The sequence below is a fragment of the Seriola dumerili genome, unplaced genomic scaffold, assembly GCF_002260705.1.
Source record: "Seriola dumerili isolate Sdu_G_001 unplaced genomic scaffold, Sdu_1.0 BDQW01000290.1, whole genome shotgun sequence".
NCBI classification, from domain to species: Eukaryota; Metazoa; Chordata; class Actinopteri; order Carangiformes; family Carangidae; genus Seriola; species Seriola dumerili.
This window is the reverse complement of record NW_019174545.1, coordinates 4,276,785-4,294,646: the sequence shown is the minus strand read 5'-3', so window position 1 is coordinate 4,294,646 and position 17,862 is coordinate 4,276,785. Positions and strand designations below refer to the sequence as shown.

At 40.6% G+C, this 17,862-nt stretch overlaps 1 protein-coding gene across 1 annotated transcript in view; it reads right to left on the bottom strand.

The window, feature by feature from the left end:
- Positions 1–1,691: 1,691 nt before the first annotated feature.
- The window catches only part of fbxl17 (F-box and leucine rich repeat protein 17), a 211,750-nt gene continuing 195,579 nt past the window's right edge, over positions 1,692–17,862 (bottom strand). The window contains exon 11 of the mRNA XM_022757844.1: positions 1,692–3,322. Coding sequence (XP_022613565.1) covers positions 3,185–3,322 — 138 coding nt within the window. The 3' untranslated portion in view covers positions 1,692–3,184. The remainder of the gene's footprint in view (positions 3,323–17,862) is intronic.

Sequence of the window (17,862 nt, the reverse complement as noted above, 5' to 3'; positions counted from 1 at the left end):
TACTTTGTTGTTTTATTCCCTACCATACTATGATGTTTTTACGAACTTTTATGCCCTAATACAAAATCATGTTTTTGTGACATTTTTTACCTCACCATATTATTTCGTTTACATCACGTTTTATGCCTTACTATAATATGTTGTTGTCATGACATTTTAAATGACTTACCATACTATCACGTCATTAAGTCTTACTATACTATGACTTTTTTTGTGGCTTACTATGACATTACACATGAATTCAGAAAGTTGCTGATAAAAAATGCTCCCTATTCTTTCTTCTTAGATTTGAAGAAACTCCTTTCGCTGTGACTCAAGTGAATTGCGCCTTGCACGGATAGAAGTTGTGTTGACAACAATAAGAATCTACCTGAAACAAACCAACCTTTGCATCCTGTTTGATGCTATATCCTGTGTTTGATCGCCGACATGAAACAACACAAACACATTGAACAGTAAAACAGGCACTTGAAAGGGACAATATTGTCAAAGACTGGGGACATATTGAGTGACAGCTTTTTAGCTCTTTGAGGCCTTTGCTGTCTTGCTTGGCATCAAGCTGATGTCTCCTCACTTTGTCTCAGATGTGAAGCTCCTGTGATTGTGACAGCAGTTGTAACCTTGAAATCACAAGTGTACCTTCATGGAAATGAAGGTTGATTGTTGTGTCATGGTGTTCAATAGAAAAGACATTATCAATTCATGGGGATCTGTGGAAAACATCTTTATTTCTAACAATACAGAGTCCTCGGCATATCATACTTGCGCATTCCAAGGCTTTTGGTTTTTGATGGAAAACATGCTGGTATCCTTATTTGCATTTTACCTGAGAACACAGATGCAATCTGTTAGATTTAAATTTCACCATGTCAACCATTATAGTCATTATGATCTTTTGTGTTGAAATGTAAGTGATTTAATAAAAAGTCCAAAAAAAAGCTGCTGAAAAAAAATGTTTAAGTAGTCCACACATGATGTAAAATAAGCGGAAAAGTATTCCACTGTCATTATGAATATTCTTCTTCTGCCTCAATTCCACACATACAAAAGGAAAAGAGAAAAAAGCTTGAAGTAGTAGTGTTTTATTCATCTTTATGTAAATCCAGTCATTTACGGTTGCCTTAACAAATCAGGAATCAAGTGTGTCAACATCTAGCAGAGAAGAAAGTGCATATGGGGATTACAAAAGAACAGAAACAGAACAAAACCAGGCCGAGGGAGAAACTCTCCATCAGTTTAAGTCTACAAATCCTGACAAGGGTAAAATGAATGTGTTTTTAATTGTCTCTATATGCTGTAGAAAGTTTACAGTTCTACTCAAACCCGAAGCTCAGTAAGCTATTGTTCATATCTGAGTGACAGTGTGTGGAGGCTGAGCCCAGAACTGGTTCACACCATAGAAAAATACCCTGGTTATTTGCATTTTTAACTGTACACTAATGAGTTCCTATAGAATAGATGAAAAAGATCAACTCTCCCTTACCAACTTCTACTGGCCGTGGTTATAGGCCCAAACCAGATAATTTCTTTACATCCTACACCGCTAAGAAAGATAAATCCCTCATTGCATTGCTACATAGCTAATGTTACAAGTATATGCTCAAAATCAATATTAGGCTAAGTAAATCCTATACAGTATTTATATATATATATATATATATATATATACTGTATATATATATGTATGTATATATCAGATCAAATAATGGGATTAGGGTATCTGATAACCACAGAGCAGATAAACATTTCTTTAGTTAATTCTGGGTCAATTACAGGTTACTAATTGGATGGCAATTACTAACCACTTAAGGCAACATTTCCTCTTACCTATCATCAAGGTAGTTGTGGTTAATATTCTGATAATGTGACCCAGGATTTTTGGGTAAAGGCAACTTCTATTTCAAGCACTGTTTAATTCATTCTGTGATGACTCAAGGTAATGCTCAGTCAACGGTAAATCTATGCATGGCAATAAAAGCAGCATTGATCCCAAGTCATACGGATGTTCATTTCAGCTTCCCCCATCATACGTACTCTATATCCAGCTGAAAAAATAAGGTAAGGTTCTCAATGTAAACATGCACTTTTAGAATATAATCAATGCTGTTTTCCCACCATAAATCTTCCAGGGTTTTGACTGGTTCTGGCCTGAATCTTTCTTCCGTACCATGACAATGTGCATATTGAGTCACAGCAAAGAGCTCTGTCCTTCAAATGGAGCCTTGTCAACAATCTCAATTTATATGAATCCATAAATGCCTTTAACACTGTACTCAACATCCAAGAAACGAAGAAAAAAAAAAAACAACAACAAAAAAAAAACAACATTACAGATTTCTCAAAATGCCTCTAGTGAGGTCTGAAGCCCAGGCAGTTCAGTTGTCTTCCAGGCTGAAGTGTTCAGATGTTGCCTCCAGATATCCAAGTTTCTGCTGTCTTGTGTGATCTCACTGCAGCAGTTGAGTTCAGTTTGGAGAAAGTCAACACCTCAGTGGACTGACAGGGGCGAGGTGCTCTGGAACACCTTTGCCAGTTTGGGCAACAAACCTTACTTAATCTATTTTCATTCAAAATAACTCTGGTCCAAACATCACTGAATTTCTCTGACAGTCTTAATGATGCCTTTTTTTTTTTGTTTGGATCTTTTTCATGTGTTCAGGACCAGAATGCATCCTTCTCATGCATCTTTACCTCCTCTCCATTCATCCAAGGTGATGCAGAGAACTTAAAATGTAAGAGGCTTAATACTCGATTAACTGAGTAAAACTCACTTATAGTAGAAATCAAATAACACTTAATAGTGCACTGCTTTGCACCAAAACAAACTACACACTCAAGGCTCTGGTCAAAGAAAGTACACTATATTGTTTGATGTAATCTGACTTATAGCCAATGATGATGAGGACTATAACCTATGACTGGTAGGTGTCTAACGTCTCACATAATTATAAAACACCAGGAGGCCCATATTTTACTGAAATTTTCAAATAAACCAGTTGATGGACTGGACCTCAGTCTGTGAGTGTGTAGCTACATGTTCACATGCATGTTTGAACAGTGGATGAGAAGCAAACATGATTGAGCTGCAAATATTGTATGTGTCTGTACACAAAAAAGGGCCTCTGTGTAGCTGCATGTGTGTGTGTGTGTGTGTGTGTGTGTGTGTGTGTGTGTCCAGCAGTAGCTATGAAGTGTTCGATGTGTTGGGGCTCCAGCCCATTTGATAAGCTCTCTCCAGGGTTCTCTTGCAGTCCTGCATCACAGTGCTGAACACGATGTGAGGGTACTGGACCACCAGCCTCTCCACTGTCTCCTCGTTCACCTACAAAACACACACACAAAGACACACAATGTTAACATTATGACCACCTTGATGACAATGACTTTAACAATAATTATTACTTCTTTATTTTTTTTTACATTAGTGGATGTTCACATACATCACACAGTCATGGAACTGTGGATATTCTCTCCGTTAATTTGAGAACTTGTAGTACTTCTCACTGATGTAAGCTTAAAAGAACAGTGGGAAGTTTAATTATCTACACTCCCATGATGATTCAGAAAATTATGTCTGTTGATGATGAACATGTGAATGGCTGAAAGCTCAGAAACAAGTGAGTGAGGAATGACTACAGCAAGCAAAACCTGTTTTAATGATGATATGGGCACCTGACTATTTAGGACAGACTTGAGAAAATTTGAACCAATCTGTTAAAAGATACTGGGCAAGTTGGTTGATTGGTTGGTTGAACTTCTTGTGAGAGGTTATTGGTTGTTGTAGCTATTGTTAATTTTTAGGCAGTTGTTAAAATTGCAATATTAGTACATTCCAGTAGGTGAAAAAAACATACTATTGGTAATTAGGTCCATAGTCTGGCTCTACATCAGTCCGACACACTGAACATATCATGATTTGTGTAAGTCAACAATTCAAGCACTGTATTTCAGAATCATTGACTCAGTATCAGAACATCCTCAGGGAGTCCTGAGTAGATATATTAAAAAAAAAAAGATAATCAGCTCAAAATCATATAAATGTAGCAGAAACAGTGCTTTAGGTTGAATATAAATACATATGTATAACAACAGATTTTTTAATTAATTTAAAGTCATTTAAAAATCTGTGCTCTGCACCGCCCCATGATGCCTTATTAAGATACTCAGAAACACAGATTGGATGTTAGTGTTCTGTCAAAATGGCAGTGTACTACACTAATATGAAGGGTAGGCAATTTCTTAAGAGCATACAGTGTATGCACATACTGTATGCACACATACACAACTGTGACTATGGCGATGGGTTCAGCAGCAGAGGACAGCTGATCTCACCGGGCTAATGAGGCCTTCATGTTCTCAGAGGACGAGAAAGACAAGCAGCTAATGGCCTCACCAGCACTTCTTTGCCAGTCTAACACTCTGTCAGACCATCACTGAGAGCCAAGGGTGAGAAAGCCTGAGAATCTGACAAAGAGCAGAGGCAGAGTAACCCTGGAGACCTCGAGGGGTTAACCGCAACCCACCCAGAACCAACCCCCGCCCACCCGCGAATGTGACACTTTCCAGGGGAAATGATGTATAAACACTCACACACATGTTGAGCACACAGTCATCCGTTGTTGCCAAAGCAGTGACAAAGTATTTCACAGTTTTCCCTGAGTTCACTGCCCGGGAGCCCTTTGGTTTCTGTGTTTTCTGGAAGAAAAGTCTTGCATGGTAAGAGTTACCTGGCTTTTGCTCAGGTTGTGATCTGTTGCGGTTGTCATTTTCTGTCTAATTCTTTCATTCTCCTCACTGAGCACAATTTCTTTAAGTGCTGGGTATCAGCAGTTCATTGTCAAGTAGAGAAATTGAGAAAACAATGGACAGACGGACAAAAAGAGAGTCAGGATAAAACCTGCAGAATTCGAGTGAAATAAGTGTGCTTGAGCGAACAGACCATGATGCCTCTCGGGTCACATAAGGAAGATGGAAACTCTGCACAGCACCAGTGAATCCAATAAGACTAAAAGGCAACAACAGCCTGTTAGCATTCACTTTGATTGCCAGGAAGAAGCAACAAGCTGGAATTCAGGTGCTTAATGCCAACACACAGAGGCTTAACAGACACTTTCTGAATACCACTGATAGAGAAAGAATAAAAATAAAATCAATACCGCAGGGTCAAGTCTTTCTTATTTTTAGCTGCTTTTTGTTTTTCTGATCAGATGCTAAGAGAAAATTCTGAGAATAAGCGCCAAAAAACAGTCTTATATCAGTTCTGTCTCCAGTCAGGGTTGAAAGCTTTGAAATTTGAACTAATATTCTGACACCACAAACGCTGGAAGGGTGCATTAAATCTGCGGGTAAGAGTGGAAATGAAAGAGTGGAAAATCCTGCAACACCTTCAGTGCTGCGATCAAAGATTCGTTAGTAAAGCCGATGCATTAATAAAACAGTGATTCAGGATACTGCCTTAAAGAATTCACATTATTTTTATTATTATTATTATTATTATTATTACTATGAGATAAAGTGAGCATTTCAACTGCCAAACAAGCCATCTCATTCCCTCTGGTACTGAGAAGATCCAACTGAACAAGTGATTTCATGAGATTCACTGGCTGAGCCGAAAGTAACCTGTGGAACGCTTTTTACGGGCACAATTACAGTACGTTTCCACCCACAGGTTTTTAAGCGCATATTGAATTGCATAAAAAAAAAAAACTTGAGTAGAAACGCTGGAAATTTATGGAGAAAAAGTGTTAATATCACAATGTTTTTACACTTGGTCGAGGTGGAAAAACAGAATGTGACAAGTACAATGGAAACAGACTCCGTACATGAAACATGTGACTTAAGCTTCCACTCAAGAGGTAAAAAATAGCAGCAGAAAAAAACATCTACTTCTGCAAGGCTATAACGGCACCCGATGAGCTGACAATTAATATTTAGATAACAGTAGTGGGTGGAAATGTGCATTTTCATTTTCTTTTGCAGATTTCCTGAAAATGATGTTCAACTTTGTATTAAGTTTGGATGTAAACTTGACTTATGACATGAGATTTTGACAAGCTGCTGCAACAATGGGGCATTTTCATTGTTTGGCTGCGTCTGCTGCTTCTCAGTGCCTCAGTGATACTTGTTATGGGATTTGACCCGGGTGTCTGACCTCACTACTAACTTGAATCATCATCTGAGAACTTTTCGTTGACTGTGGTCTGTCAAGTCTTGGATCCTTTTCAACAAATTTAGCAACCGGCTCCAAAAAGCGAGCATTAGCTTTTATGTTGGATCACCCTCACAGCAAGTTTTTCCTCCTTTCCTTAAATTTCTGGGGGCCTTTATTAGGATGTGGTAATGGAGAGATGACAGGAAGTGAAGGAGGGTTAGGGTTTCATGGTCAGCATCTTAAGCTCTAAGCCACAGGGACGACCCCACACCTGCTTTTTTTTTCCAGACAAAGACCTGCGTTTTGCCTGCAAAAATGGCCGCATGTTGCCTTCAAAGAGGACCAACGCAGAAACAGAAGAGCAGCTTAACCAAAGGCCTCCAAAATCTGCTACTACAGAGAGGAGTTAAGTTTGTTATGACATATGGCTGAGCCTCATTAGCAGATAAAATGACAAACCCCTGATTGCCTTCATAACATATTACACTATATTCTTGAAAAGAGAATGAAACATCCCCCAGCTCGTTAATCAGGGCTTAATTGCAATTAAAAGAGATCTAAAGAATAGACCTGTCATACTGATGGGAGGCCATAACATTCATTAATGCTAATTTAGTGCGGCTCCACTTGCTGAGCAAACACTGCACACACAAAATGGCTCCCAATCAAAATGCTGAATCATTTCTTAATTGCTGGTTGCGGCATCGCTAAATGTTAGAGTTGCAACACGATCACTTTGATGGAAATCATGAAAAGACTAACTATTGCACTGACCTGTGCCGCTCTTGCTGACAATACTGCATGTGCAGAAAAAAAACTTGCATAATATTAATCTCTTTGTGCGTTTTTGTTTTTGTTTTAGTTGAAATGTAATTACTGTGACATACAACAGGTGTTAAGTGATTGGAATTCAAACATGTTATTATGACAGAGGCAAAAGCCAAACAAGACTGAGGAAAAAAAATTATTCAACTATCAATCAAAATCGAGCCTGTATACATTTTAAATGGTTACTACACAGCGCAGAAACTCCTGGTACCTGGTTTGAGATTTATTTGAGATGGTTGGCATCTTTATAACTTATTGTTCTTCAACAGAAAATCCTGTTGACAGAGGCATTTATACATCATAGTATCCATTAACCCCCCCCCACTGCACTGCACTAGCCTGATAACCACAGTTACTGTACATCTTCTCAGGCCCAAAAACAACAGCTCCCTGTGAAAGAAACCCTCTCCTAGTCAGTTCCCAGAGTTCACAGCTACATTTCTCTTTCCAGAACAAGGCTACGTGCCCTTTGCATGGCTCTGTGGTATGTTGAATGAGATGTGATGACATCACCACACCTGCTTGGTATTTGCAGCTCAGAGCTGATGTTAGACATGAAGGTCAGACCAAATGCTGTGGGTAACTTGCTGGCAGAGAGGAGAGTACTCTGGTTACAGCAGTTGAGCCACTGATTTCTTCAAACCAGTGATTCAGCTGTTTCTTTCTAGAGTGACATTTTGTTACTGGGCAAAACTGTGCTTAACAATATTTTGTTGCTAAGCAACATAAGCTTAAAAACGCTATCAGAAAGCACTGGGGGCTCTGGAGGCTGGAATGGCGCTTTAGATATATGGCTCTGGCAGGGAGCTCTTTTCTCTTCTTTTCTTTTACCCCATACAGTCCTGATCCAGTGTACTGTACTGCTCAACCCCGCCTCCAAAACCTGCTGCCAAGTCTGTAGAAGAGCCATATGATAGAGCAGATCGCTACCCACTGATGATTCTAATCTTTGAGAAGCATCTGGGAGCGCAGCCACTGCTATCTGGAGCAAGGCCTATACTTATGATATTTTCCCCCATTTTAACTTCAAAGATGCTGTCCTGTAGATCTAAGTGTGTTGTAATGCATGCTGACAGGTAATGTGCTGTTGTCAGGGTTTACAAGAGGGCGAGAGAGGGATGAGGGGAAAACAAAAAGATATATGTCTGATATGCCATTCAGCAAAAAGCACCTTTTATTTGAACATGCTGTACAGTAAACATGAATAGTTTATAGGGTTGTGTGTGTGTGTGTGTGTGTGTGTGTGTGTGTGTGTGTGTGTGTGTGTGTGTGTGTGTGAGTGCTTGTTGACAACTGCTCCTCTACTTTTACACATAAAGGCTGAAGGTAAGTCCCCGAGCTGACCTCTGCTCTCTCTCTGGGAGTACTCTCTTTCTTAACAGTGAGCCCCTTTTTAAGACTAATCCTCTGATGCAAATGCACTCTATCACCACGTAAAATATACATTTACCACAAATGCGGGGCCTTCCCCCGGTAAGCGGCACAGTAAAACACGTCGTAAAGATGAATAATGCTGCAGCAGTTCACATTTTCAGTGGGAAAAAGAAGAGCAGGGTCGTAAATCGATAATCAGATACACAAACATGAAGATGCATATCATATTAGACCGGCGTGGGGAGAACACCCTCTGAGTGCTCCTAGCAATCAAGCAAGGGAAATGGAATAAAGAGAGAGGGAGAGAGTTTAGGAAACAGAGGACTAAAAAAAAAATATGGCCTCTGCTCTTTCTGAATATATTAAGACCCATTGAGTTCTGTATTGTGCGCAGCAACAGTGACCCTGGAAAAAAGCAATAAAACTGACTGTTGATATTGAACAACTTCAGAACTGAATTTAAATGAATGTACATGCAGATATCAAAAAATAAAGACATGTTCAGTGGTTCTTTTTATATGATTATAAGTGGTTTTTTTTTCTTTTTTTCAAGACAAATAGCACTATTTCTTTTTATTTCCTCTGTGTTTTCATTAAATTCAGCACAGGTCTGCCGGGCGCTTTTCTCTTTTCTTCTTCCTTCTCTCATTTTCTTTGGCCATGTCGCAGCCATTGCTAGTCCCAGGGCCATAAAGAGAGACAAATACCCCCCGTTCACTGTCTACTCCCATGTAGAAAGTGTATCAGTCAACCAGTAAATACATTTGGGGTAAATGTTTAAAAAGCCTGTTTAGGCAGCCGAAGAATTCAGTGCATCAGGTCTTAGTAAAAGGCAGCTTAAACAAGTCAGGATTTAAACAAGCCAGATTTATAGCCTTCTTTAAACTGCTCAGAGGAAAAGCCATGGTTGTAAAGTTTCTAAACGAGTGACTGGACAAATGAAAGATAGTTCTCCGTCTCTGATAAGAAGGAGAGGAAGGAAGGCAAAAAGAATGGATGAAAAAGAGAGGAGAGTATAAAAAAAAGTATAGAGACAGAAAAGAGGTTGCCACAAACTTATTCTGAAGGATTCAATATTTCTAAATGAACTATCGATGCATTGGCTTGGAAGCTTAAGGAATGGACTGCTCTTTACTGAGGAAAGCCTGAGCTCAAACATTTTGATTTTGTCTCAGAAAGCCCCTCACAGAAATCTGCAGAGCATGGCTCTGAATGTGCTTTTAAAAACCAGGTCAGGCACCGCTTGCGACAACTAAGGTCTGGTCCCGCTCACACAACCTCATCCCTGCACAATATCAGACAGCAGCAGAACTGAAAAGACGGGTGTCAGCACATACACACGCACACACACACACTCACACACACACACACACACACACACACACACACACACACACACACACACACAGAGGAATGGGGGCTCAACTGAACAGGGTCAGAGAAAGAGGTTCTGGAGGCCAGGTTTGTAAACCCCACACTCCATCACGCGTGACAAAGGTAACTAAAGGAATGTGTACAAGGCTCAGCCCAATCCCTCTTTCTACACCGGCCTTCTTATCTCTGCAGACTGGAGGAAAACATTCCATAACTCAAGAGGCTTTGCACAATTTATTTGTTAGTCTTAGGAAAGAAAACAACGTAAAACACTATCACAGCTACATCTTATTATGTAGAACTAAAATAAAGCTAATTAAGAATGGAGGTGTTGTGACACAGAGAACTAACAAGCCTTAGAGCTTTGATGAGGTTTGATGTTCATGTAGCAATCATGCTCATAACCATCTATTTCTTCTGCACTTAATACTTTAAATGAATTTTTCTATAAATTTAAAACCATGGCATGAAAAGATGCTTTCAGGAATAAACAATGCAACCACAACTTACGTTTGTCTTAAAAACAAGATACAATAAGTTATATTATATTATCATATAGATTTATTAATATAATTACTATGAACATCATACACAAGATATCATCCCATAAAATAAAGGATATGATGGTTCAGAGGTCGGCATGTGTCCACTTGGTTAGTAGCAACGAAGACTGGGGACCCAATTCAGTCTAGGTCCAAATAACAGTATATTCAGTCTAATATGGTCCAGGTAAGATATGGTTCTGCAGCCTTGAGTCTTGTATCTGTGTGTCAGTTTATCTAAAGCAAACTCGCCGTTAGCTTTGATCAGCCGGTTCACCATAAGCACGGCTGGAAAAAATGTGGTTTTTGAGGTAAGACAGAGAGTGAACTGTGAAGTGGTTTGTTCAGGCCGACTGCATTTTGGATTGGGTCTAATTAAACCATGTGTGTATTTTGGACCAGGTCTGACTGTAGAGTCCCTTTCTGACCAGGTCTCTCTTTTCTTCCACTTTTATACGTTAATTTATGTAAGTTGGGTTCAGGTGGTTTTCTGTGTTTGCATTTCAGATTGGGACCAAAACGTCTGACATAAAAGGGCCTCCACCCAAGTTACTGGATGTAACTGACAACAGGATAGAAAAACTGTTTTAAGAGAGATATAATTTGATATCATTTTATTGCTGCCAAATTGCCACAATTTTACAATTTTTAAGTTGATGAAACATTAAAACAAGACAAAACAGAAGGAACGCAGGAAACAGGAAGAGACAGATGTGGTGATAGAGGGACACACAAAGAGAGAATCAGAGGTACAGACAATGAGGGTGATCTCATCTTCTTACCACAGGGACTAGTTAGGGTCATAAAATAATAACAGGCCTGTTGAATGCTCTGCAAACTAAGACCACTCCTTTGTCTTCAAATACCAAATAGCATAATGTAGTAAGGTGGGCGCACGCACCCACGCACATGCACGCACACACACACACACACACACACGCACACGCAGACGCAGACACACACACACACGCACACACACATGCAGACGCACACACACATGCACACACACCACTAGAAACTGTAGGAACAAATTCCAGAGCAGCTTACTGGAGGTCAGACACAAGCAGAATTTCTTAAAGATAATCACAACAGAGCCACTGTGTTTAATTTCTCTGCCTCCCATGACTCCCAAGTTCTTCAGAATAAATAAAGAACAAGGACGACTTGACCCTGTCCTCTCGAAGAACACAGTGATACAAAATTCATAGTGACTCTTTAGAGCGAGGAGAGAATGGATTAGATTTGTGTGACTGGTTAAAGTTACAAACAAGGCAGTGAGCAGCGCGGTAAGCCTGACATGTGGACACCACCTACTGTAGAGTGATTATTCTGAATTCCGGGTTAATTCTGAATAACCAAATGAGAGTACTGCCATTAAAGTCGAGCTCTTCAGGATTTAAAAGGTCAGTGTGTTCACCAATTTCTGCTTTTTGTTCTATTCACTGTGAATACAAGCACAAATCTTGACAGCCTGATAAATCTGTATCTTTTTTTCAGGGGTAAAAATTTTTCTTTTTCTCAACTGTTAACTGAGCAGCCACACGTCATAGGAACATTATTTCTGGCTACACACACAGTAAAACTTTTTCAAAGCTTTCACATCCACTGGCTACTCCTGTTTCCAATCAATTATCAAGCTGGACATCAATCAGAGGCTTAATCGACCCCCCCCAAGAAAAAAAGAAATTTCCCAAGCTCGTCTGGATGTGTTAAATTTGTACAGACGTAGCAGTCAGTGAGGGGAGCTACATTGTCATTAGCATTAAATAGCTAATTCATCACCAACACAGTCAGACACTGCGCCTGCAGGCTAAAAATTGGGTTGTGACCACCTGCTGTCTCTCTCAACGTCCGGGAGACAGAAAAAGCATATTGAGCCAAACATTAGTTATGGCCCAAAAACATATCAGGATTGGCAAGCCTGAGTACACAGGCCACACTGAGTCTTGTCTACTGTCTGCCCATGACTCCATGAGATTATGTTGACCTCCGTTGTGATGAGTAAACAGTGCTGGATGAGGGAGGAAGAGGAGGAGGAGGGGGAGAAACAGGGGGGAGGACTGAAAGACAAGAAAGAAGGGGGGGGGGCAACTTGAATGAACTAATTGAATGAACAAAAGATGTGAGCAGCATCCAAAATTCAAACAACCTTGGCTGTCCTTGCTTCGAGGAGGGTAAGGGAGGGAGACACTGAGAAACAAAAAGAGGAGAAGAGGGGTAAAAATAAAGTGAGGACAGGGCGGCAGGGTGGAGAGAAGGCAAAAAAAAAAAAATTGTATGAGTGTGTATGAGAGACAGCTGAGGTCAGGTTTACATGTGTGTATCTGGTAGATTTTTTTGTTGAAGGGCAATTCTGAGATTCCCTTCAGATACTCAGTGAACTCTGTCGGTGTCTCACTTTATTTCACCCTCTCTCCTTCACTGTCCCTTGCTCCTGCCCTTTAGAAACAAGATGAAGGGATGATCAGGAGGCGGCTTCAGTTAAGACCGCCAATCAATACAGCTCTTCTTCGCGGGATGAGACTCCAAGATTACACTGAAAATCACAAATGGCAAATGACTCTTTCAAACTGCTTTCTTGACTTTGAACATTCAAGTCTGACCAAAGCCTGGAAAATAGGAGCCAGAGAACCTGCCTATCTTACACTTGATGGCGTGCACGCGGTATCTTTCTCCTAATTCCCCTTCACTTTAGCAGCCTTTAAACTAAGGACCCCTGCTGTTCACAGTAACAACACTCATCAAAGAAAGTTTTGCTGAACTCCCAAACTCTCATTTCCTAAACGAGAGCTAAAATGCCTCCTAACTCTTCACCATACTTCATCTTTGTTTTCCTCACTCCAAACCTCCAGGCCCTGAACAATTAGGTCCTTGTTTATGTCTGCAAATTGCCGTGCCGTGCCTGTCTGTGTATAGTCCCCAGCAGCTGGATGTACCAGTGGAACGGCCATATTGATTGGTATGTCTGTTCTTTTAACAAGGTCTGTCTGGTTGCTCTATCTGGGGGTGCAGCACTGCTCATACCTGTTCCCCAAATGGTGCTCCACCTCACTACAGGTAATGGGAGCACACCTCAAAACTGCTTACACAAAACACTTTTCTGGGGGCCATTTGTGAAGAGAATAGCCAGCTTTGACTCTATTGTTTCATTTTATCTAATTTTAGTTTTATTTTTTCCTGGTTTCTGTCATTCGTTAAATCATTTTTTTCATTATTTTTTTTTGTCCTCAAGGCCAACCCTCGTTTTACTTTCCATTTTCCTCCCTCATCTCCTCCATTACTATGATGACTCTTGCTGTCTCCACCAGTTGTCCCTGAAGGGGCCACTAGCAGTCAGTGTCATTATTTTCCTAGTCCAGCTTCATGCTGACTGCGTGAGTTTGCTTCCCTCTCTGTTTCACAACCTGGACTGCCCATTTGTTTTCACTCTAATGAAGTAGTGGAAAAGAAGCAGGAAAAAAAAGAAGGCAGATGAGAGGGAAAGAGAAGAGAAGGGGGGGGTGGAGAAGATGAGGGTAAAGGAGACTAGGACAGAGAGAGAGAGAAGACGGACGGGGGAAGAAAGCGGATGAGAGGAAAAGAGGAACATATGAGAAAGCTGTGAGAACATCTCTAAAGAAAACATTCCACTGAAGCTGAAAAAGATTAAGATCCCCAGAGTTATACATCAGCAGAGGCCAGGAGGGCACATTATAGAAAACAGCAACTTAACACATATAGGAGAAATATGAAAGCAGGGTCAAGATAAGGAGCACAATGAGTTACACTGTGTAGTGCCAGGCAGTACAGTGGCTTTCTGCACGAATCAATAAAGCTAACTGCTCGATCCTCGACCCTGTAACTGGACACTTGTCCTAATTTTTGAGGTTAGCCCAAAACAAAAAAGCTACAAATGTTACAGTAGCAGCATTTGGTGAGTTTTGTGAGTTTGGCATGTTTATGTGTGTTTCTGCATCTGTGTGTGTGTGTGTGTGTGTGTGTGTGTGTGTGTGAGCCCATTCCAATGAGCTGAACGTTGTTACGACATCGCCATGATTTTAGTTGAAAATTACAGATGACGCCATTGGACTGACTTTCACCACTCAAAAGCATCGCCTAGATTAATACATAATGTTGCATTGTGTTGGTGGAAGTGTAGAAAGTTGAATTCCTCCCACAGAGAAGATCAAACATTTAACAGTAAACTCAGCAGGGAGCTGGGCATTTCTGCGACACACACACTGACATATGCGGCACTGCCGAGCAAAAAGGATCCGTTTTTCAGAAGATTAAGGCACTTTTTCCTTGAGTCTTTCAGCTGAATACTTCAAAAGACTGGCACAGAGTTATAGCTGAAAGAGGACAAAATGAATTGATTTGATTATTTTGGGGTGAGTCTGGATCAATCGCATTCTTTCCCCTCGTCAGAACAGGGTCGCTTGGCCCTGAGGGCAGAGGGGTGTAATCATTTGAGGCAGGCGGAGCACGCCACTTGCTCTGGGCCTGGAGGGGTTCTGATTTCAATGCTCCATTATGAACTGTGTTAACAGCAAATAACATAAATTCCTATCGCAGAACACACACTGTCACACAAAGACACGTTGCATTTCAGCAAGTGTAAACACAGTGAGACACAATGGAAATCCTTCAGACAGACATGTAGGGAAGAGGAGAGGAAAGAAAAAAAGTCAGTGTGGCAAACGCACACATTCCATACTATTAAGAGCCTGTATGGCTCAGCTACTTAAATGAGACTTTGAATAAGAAAATATTGGGACTTCACACAGATTTGTGCCGTACTAGGTCTGTGTTTGTACTGATTAAAAAAAAAAAGAGAGAGAAAAAAACCTTAAATTCTTCGTATCAGTCCAAATGGCAGTGGACACACAATTCAGGTTCTCTGGCAGTAAAATGTATACAGTACGGAAGCACGTTTGTATAAACTGTGACGGAGGAAATCGATCCTTCACACTGCTCCACATGAGGAGAGCCAGCTGGATCCTGTTAACAGTCCTTAGATGAATTCTACACTTTCTAAGTCCTGTGACATTCAGGGAAGCTGTTACATTAAAATTCCCAGCGTTTTGACAATTCCAAACAAATTTACACAGGCAAGGCTGCGCTGCCGAGGCAGAGAGCTGACTGGGTTGTCCGCACTGTGTGTCAAGGTTATCACAAGGCTGTATTTGTCGAAGACTGACAGGACCCACACGGAAACCTAACTCTGCATCAGTTCGTGTGGGAGGAAGCTTTGAGGGGGGAGAAGGAAAAAAGTGAGGGAGGGAGAGAGGAAGAAATAAGGAGAGACTAGAACTGTATTTATTTTAAATAGCCGAATGTATACTGTAGAAGTTACCTGAACATCTGTGAGACAGACAGGCTTAGGCTGGCCCTAATGATGATGGCTGAACAGGTCAGTTGTGTAACTGTGTTACTGTCACTTCTGATCTTAGCTAGTTTTAGCTTACCTATGTCAGTTATTTGTTCTAAATTCCTGCAACATATACATACTGAACAGAAACCAAGCAAAGTCCTTGTAAGGGAAATATTAACTTTGGGATATTTGTAATATGTCCAAAACACTGTCAACATAGCTCTCACAAGGAATAACTATCTGCCAAAGCAAACCGCTCGTTGGAAGGATATATAACAACAATTTATTTTCGCAACGCAAACATTCATGGTTAGTATGCAGAGCAAAATTATTTCAGGTTGGGGCCATTGTCAATGACTCCCTTAGCTGCAGTATGCTGGCTTAGATGGTAGTTTGTTGATGTGTAAATATTGAGATGGTTCCTCAAGTGTGTAGATCCTGCGGCTGAACTAAACAAACTGAGATTGTGAAGAGTCAAGCTAAGTGTGTTCAACCAATTAAAATCTATCAAACTCAATCATATGAGTATACTATGGAAATCTAATAGAGAACACATTCTACAGTGAAGTAGTTTTGCCTGGAATCCACTCATGTTCTTCCCTCATGATTTATTATAGAATTTAACCATCAAAACAGTTCTTGAACAACCTACGAAGAGGAAATATGTACTTAATTGAAGAAGTACTGCTGACCTTACGGTACATGCTGGTCGTTCATGTTGTCAACGCCAGGGTACAGAAAGAAAAAAGATGGAGAAAGCAAAGCAATGCCTCACATCTTATTTTTAAACAATGAAGAATTAAATATGAGGCATGAGGGAAAAAATTCAAATGGATTTGTCAACATAAAGAAGAGACGCTGTGTGACTGAGAGAAATCTAAACTTAAGTAATTTGCACAAGACTTTCATTATGAACGAACATGGTGGAATTGAGAGTTGTCCTCAAGCTTCTGCGTTTTTTCCCAGAACTGCATTAAGTGCAGAGATGAGATTAGTTTGCCCTAAGATTGAATTGGACATGCCTCCAGATTTTACTGCTGTGATACACAAATAAAGCATGATACAATATTGCCCAGAGCCTGAAATGTCACATGCAAACCAGAAAAAAATCATGACCAAATTGAATGCACTGCCTATAAACAACTGAAAACAATTTTGCAAAGTACTTCAAAGTATTGATTTGATTAATTTAAGAGACATGGCATGCAACACATATTACAACTGCTGTGAAACCTACAATGCTTTTTCACCAAGCGGCAGTCAAAGCAAAAATTACTGTGAAGCTATAGTTTTTGACAAAATGCAATGTGTCATTCTTTTTTTTTTTAACGTAAGAATTTCAAAGGTATTTGACTCCTTCAAGCAAAGTGAAGAAGTGAAGCAGCAGTGTGGCCACAGGCTTGAAGCGCCAGTTCTACATCAGAGGAGTCACCGGCTCAACTCAGACAACAGCCAGTAATGACCCTGTCAAAGTGACCTTGATAAAGCCCCTCAGTGCGAGGTGTGTTTGAGAGGAGTGTCAGCTACAGTAAATGCACCAACAGAACCAATTACTGCTTTATTTGGCCGCCATCCCCAAAAATACAGAAAAATTTGAATGAAATGGGAAAACAGAGGCGACTGAAGAATGTGGAGAAGAGAGCAGCAGAGGAGAAGAGAGATGAGAGTAGGAGGGGAGAAGAAGGCGGAACATGGTCATTGCTGCCCCTGGGCTGACACGAAGATAACCACAATTCCCCTGGTCTGTCTCTCGCTCTCACCTTTTTACCTCTTTAACTTGCTGTGGAGCTCTCATTTTCACTGTGACCGTGGCAATAACGACCTATTTCTGTTTATTTGTTTCCCTCTGAGCGAACTTCAGATAACAACGATCCTTCTCTCTCTCTCTCTCTCTCTCTCTCTCTCTCTCCTCCTGAAACCTGACCATATCTACTGTAACTCCCTTTCTTGTCTAACATAATGGAAAACAACAACAACACCAACAACAACAAAGAAAGTAGCTGCCGTGGGCTGATCTCTTTCCCACATCAGGCCTGACCAATCCACACCAATACTCTAGGCTTATTTGCAATGCTAAACGCAATTTTAGGACACGAAAGAGAGAAGACAGGGAATTGGGTGAAGGGGGCAAGCATGCAGTGAATTAATTCTGTGGTTCAGAGTTGGTAATGTACCTGACCTTGGAAACTGTCAAACTCTTCTCTCTGCTCCATTCACCCCCCATTACAACTCTAATAGCA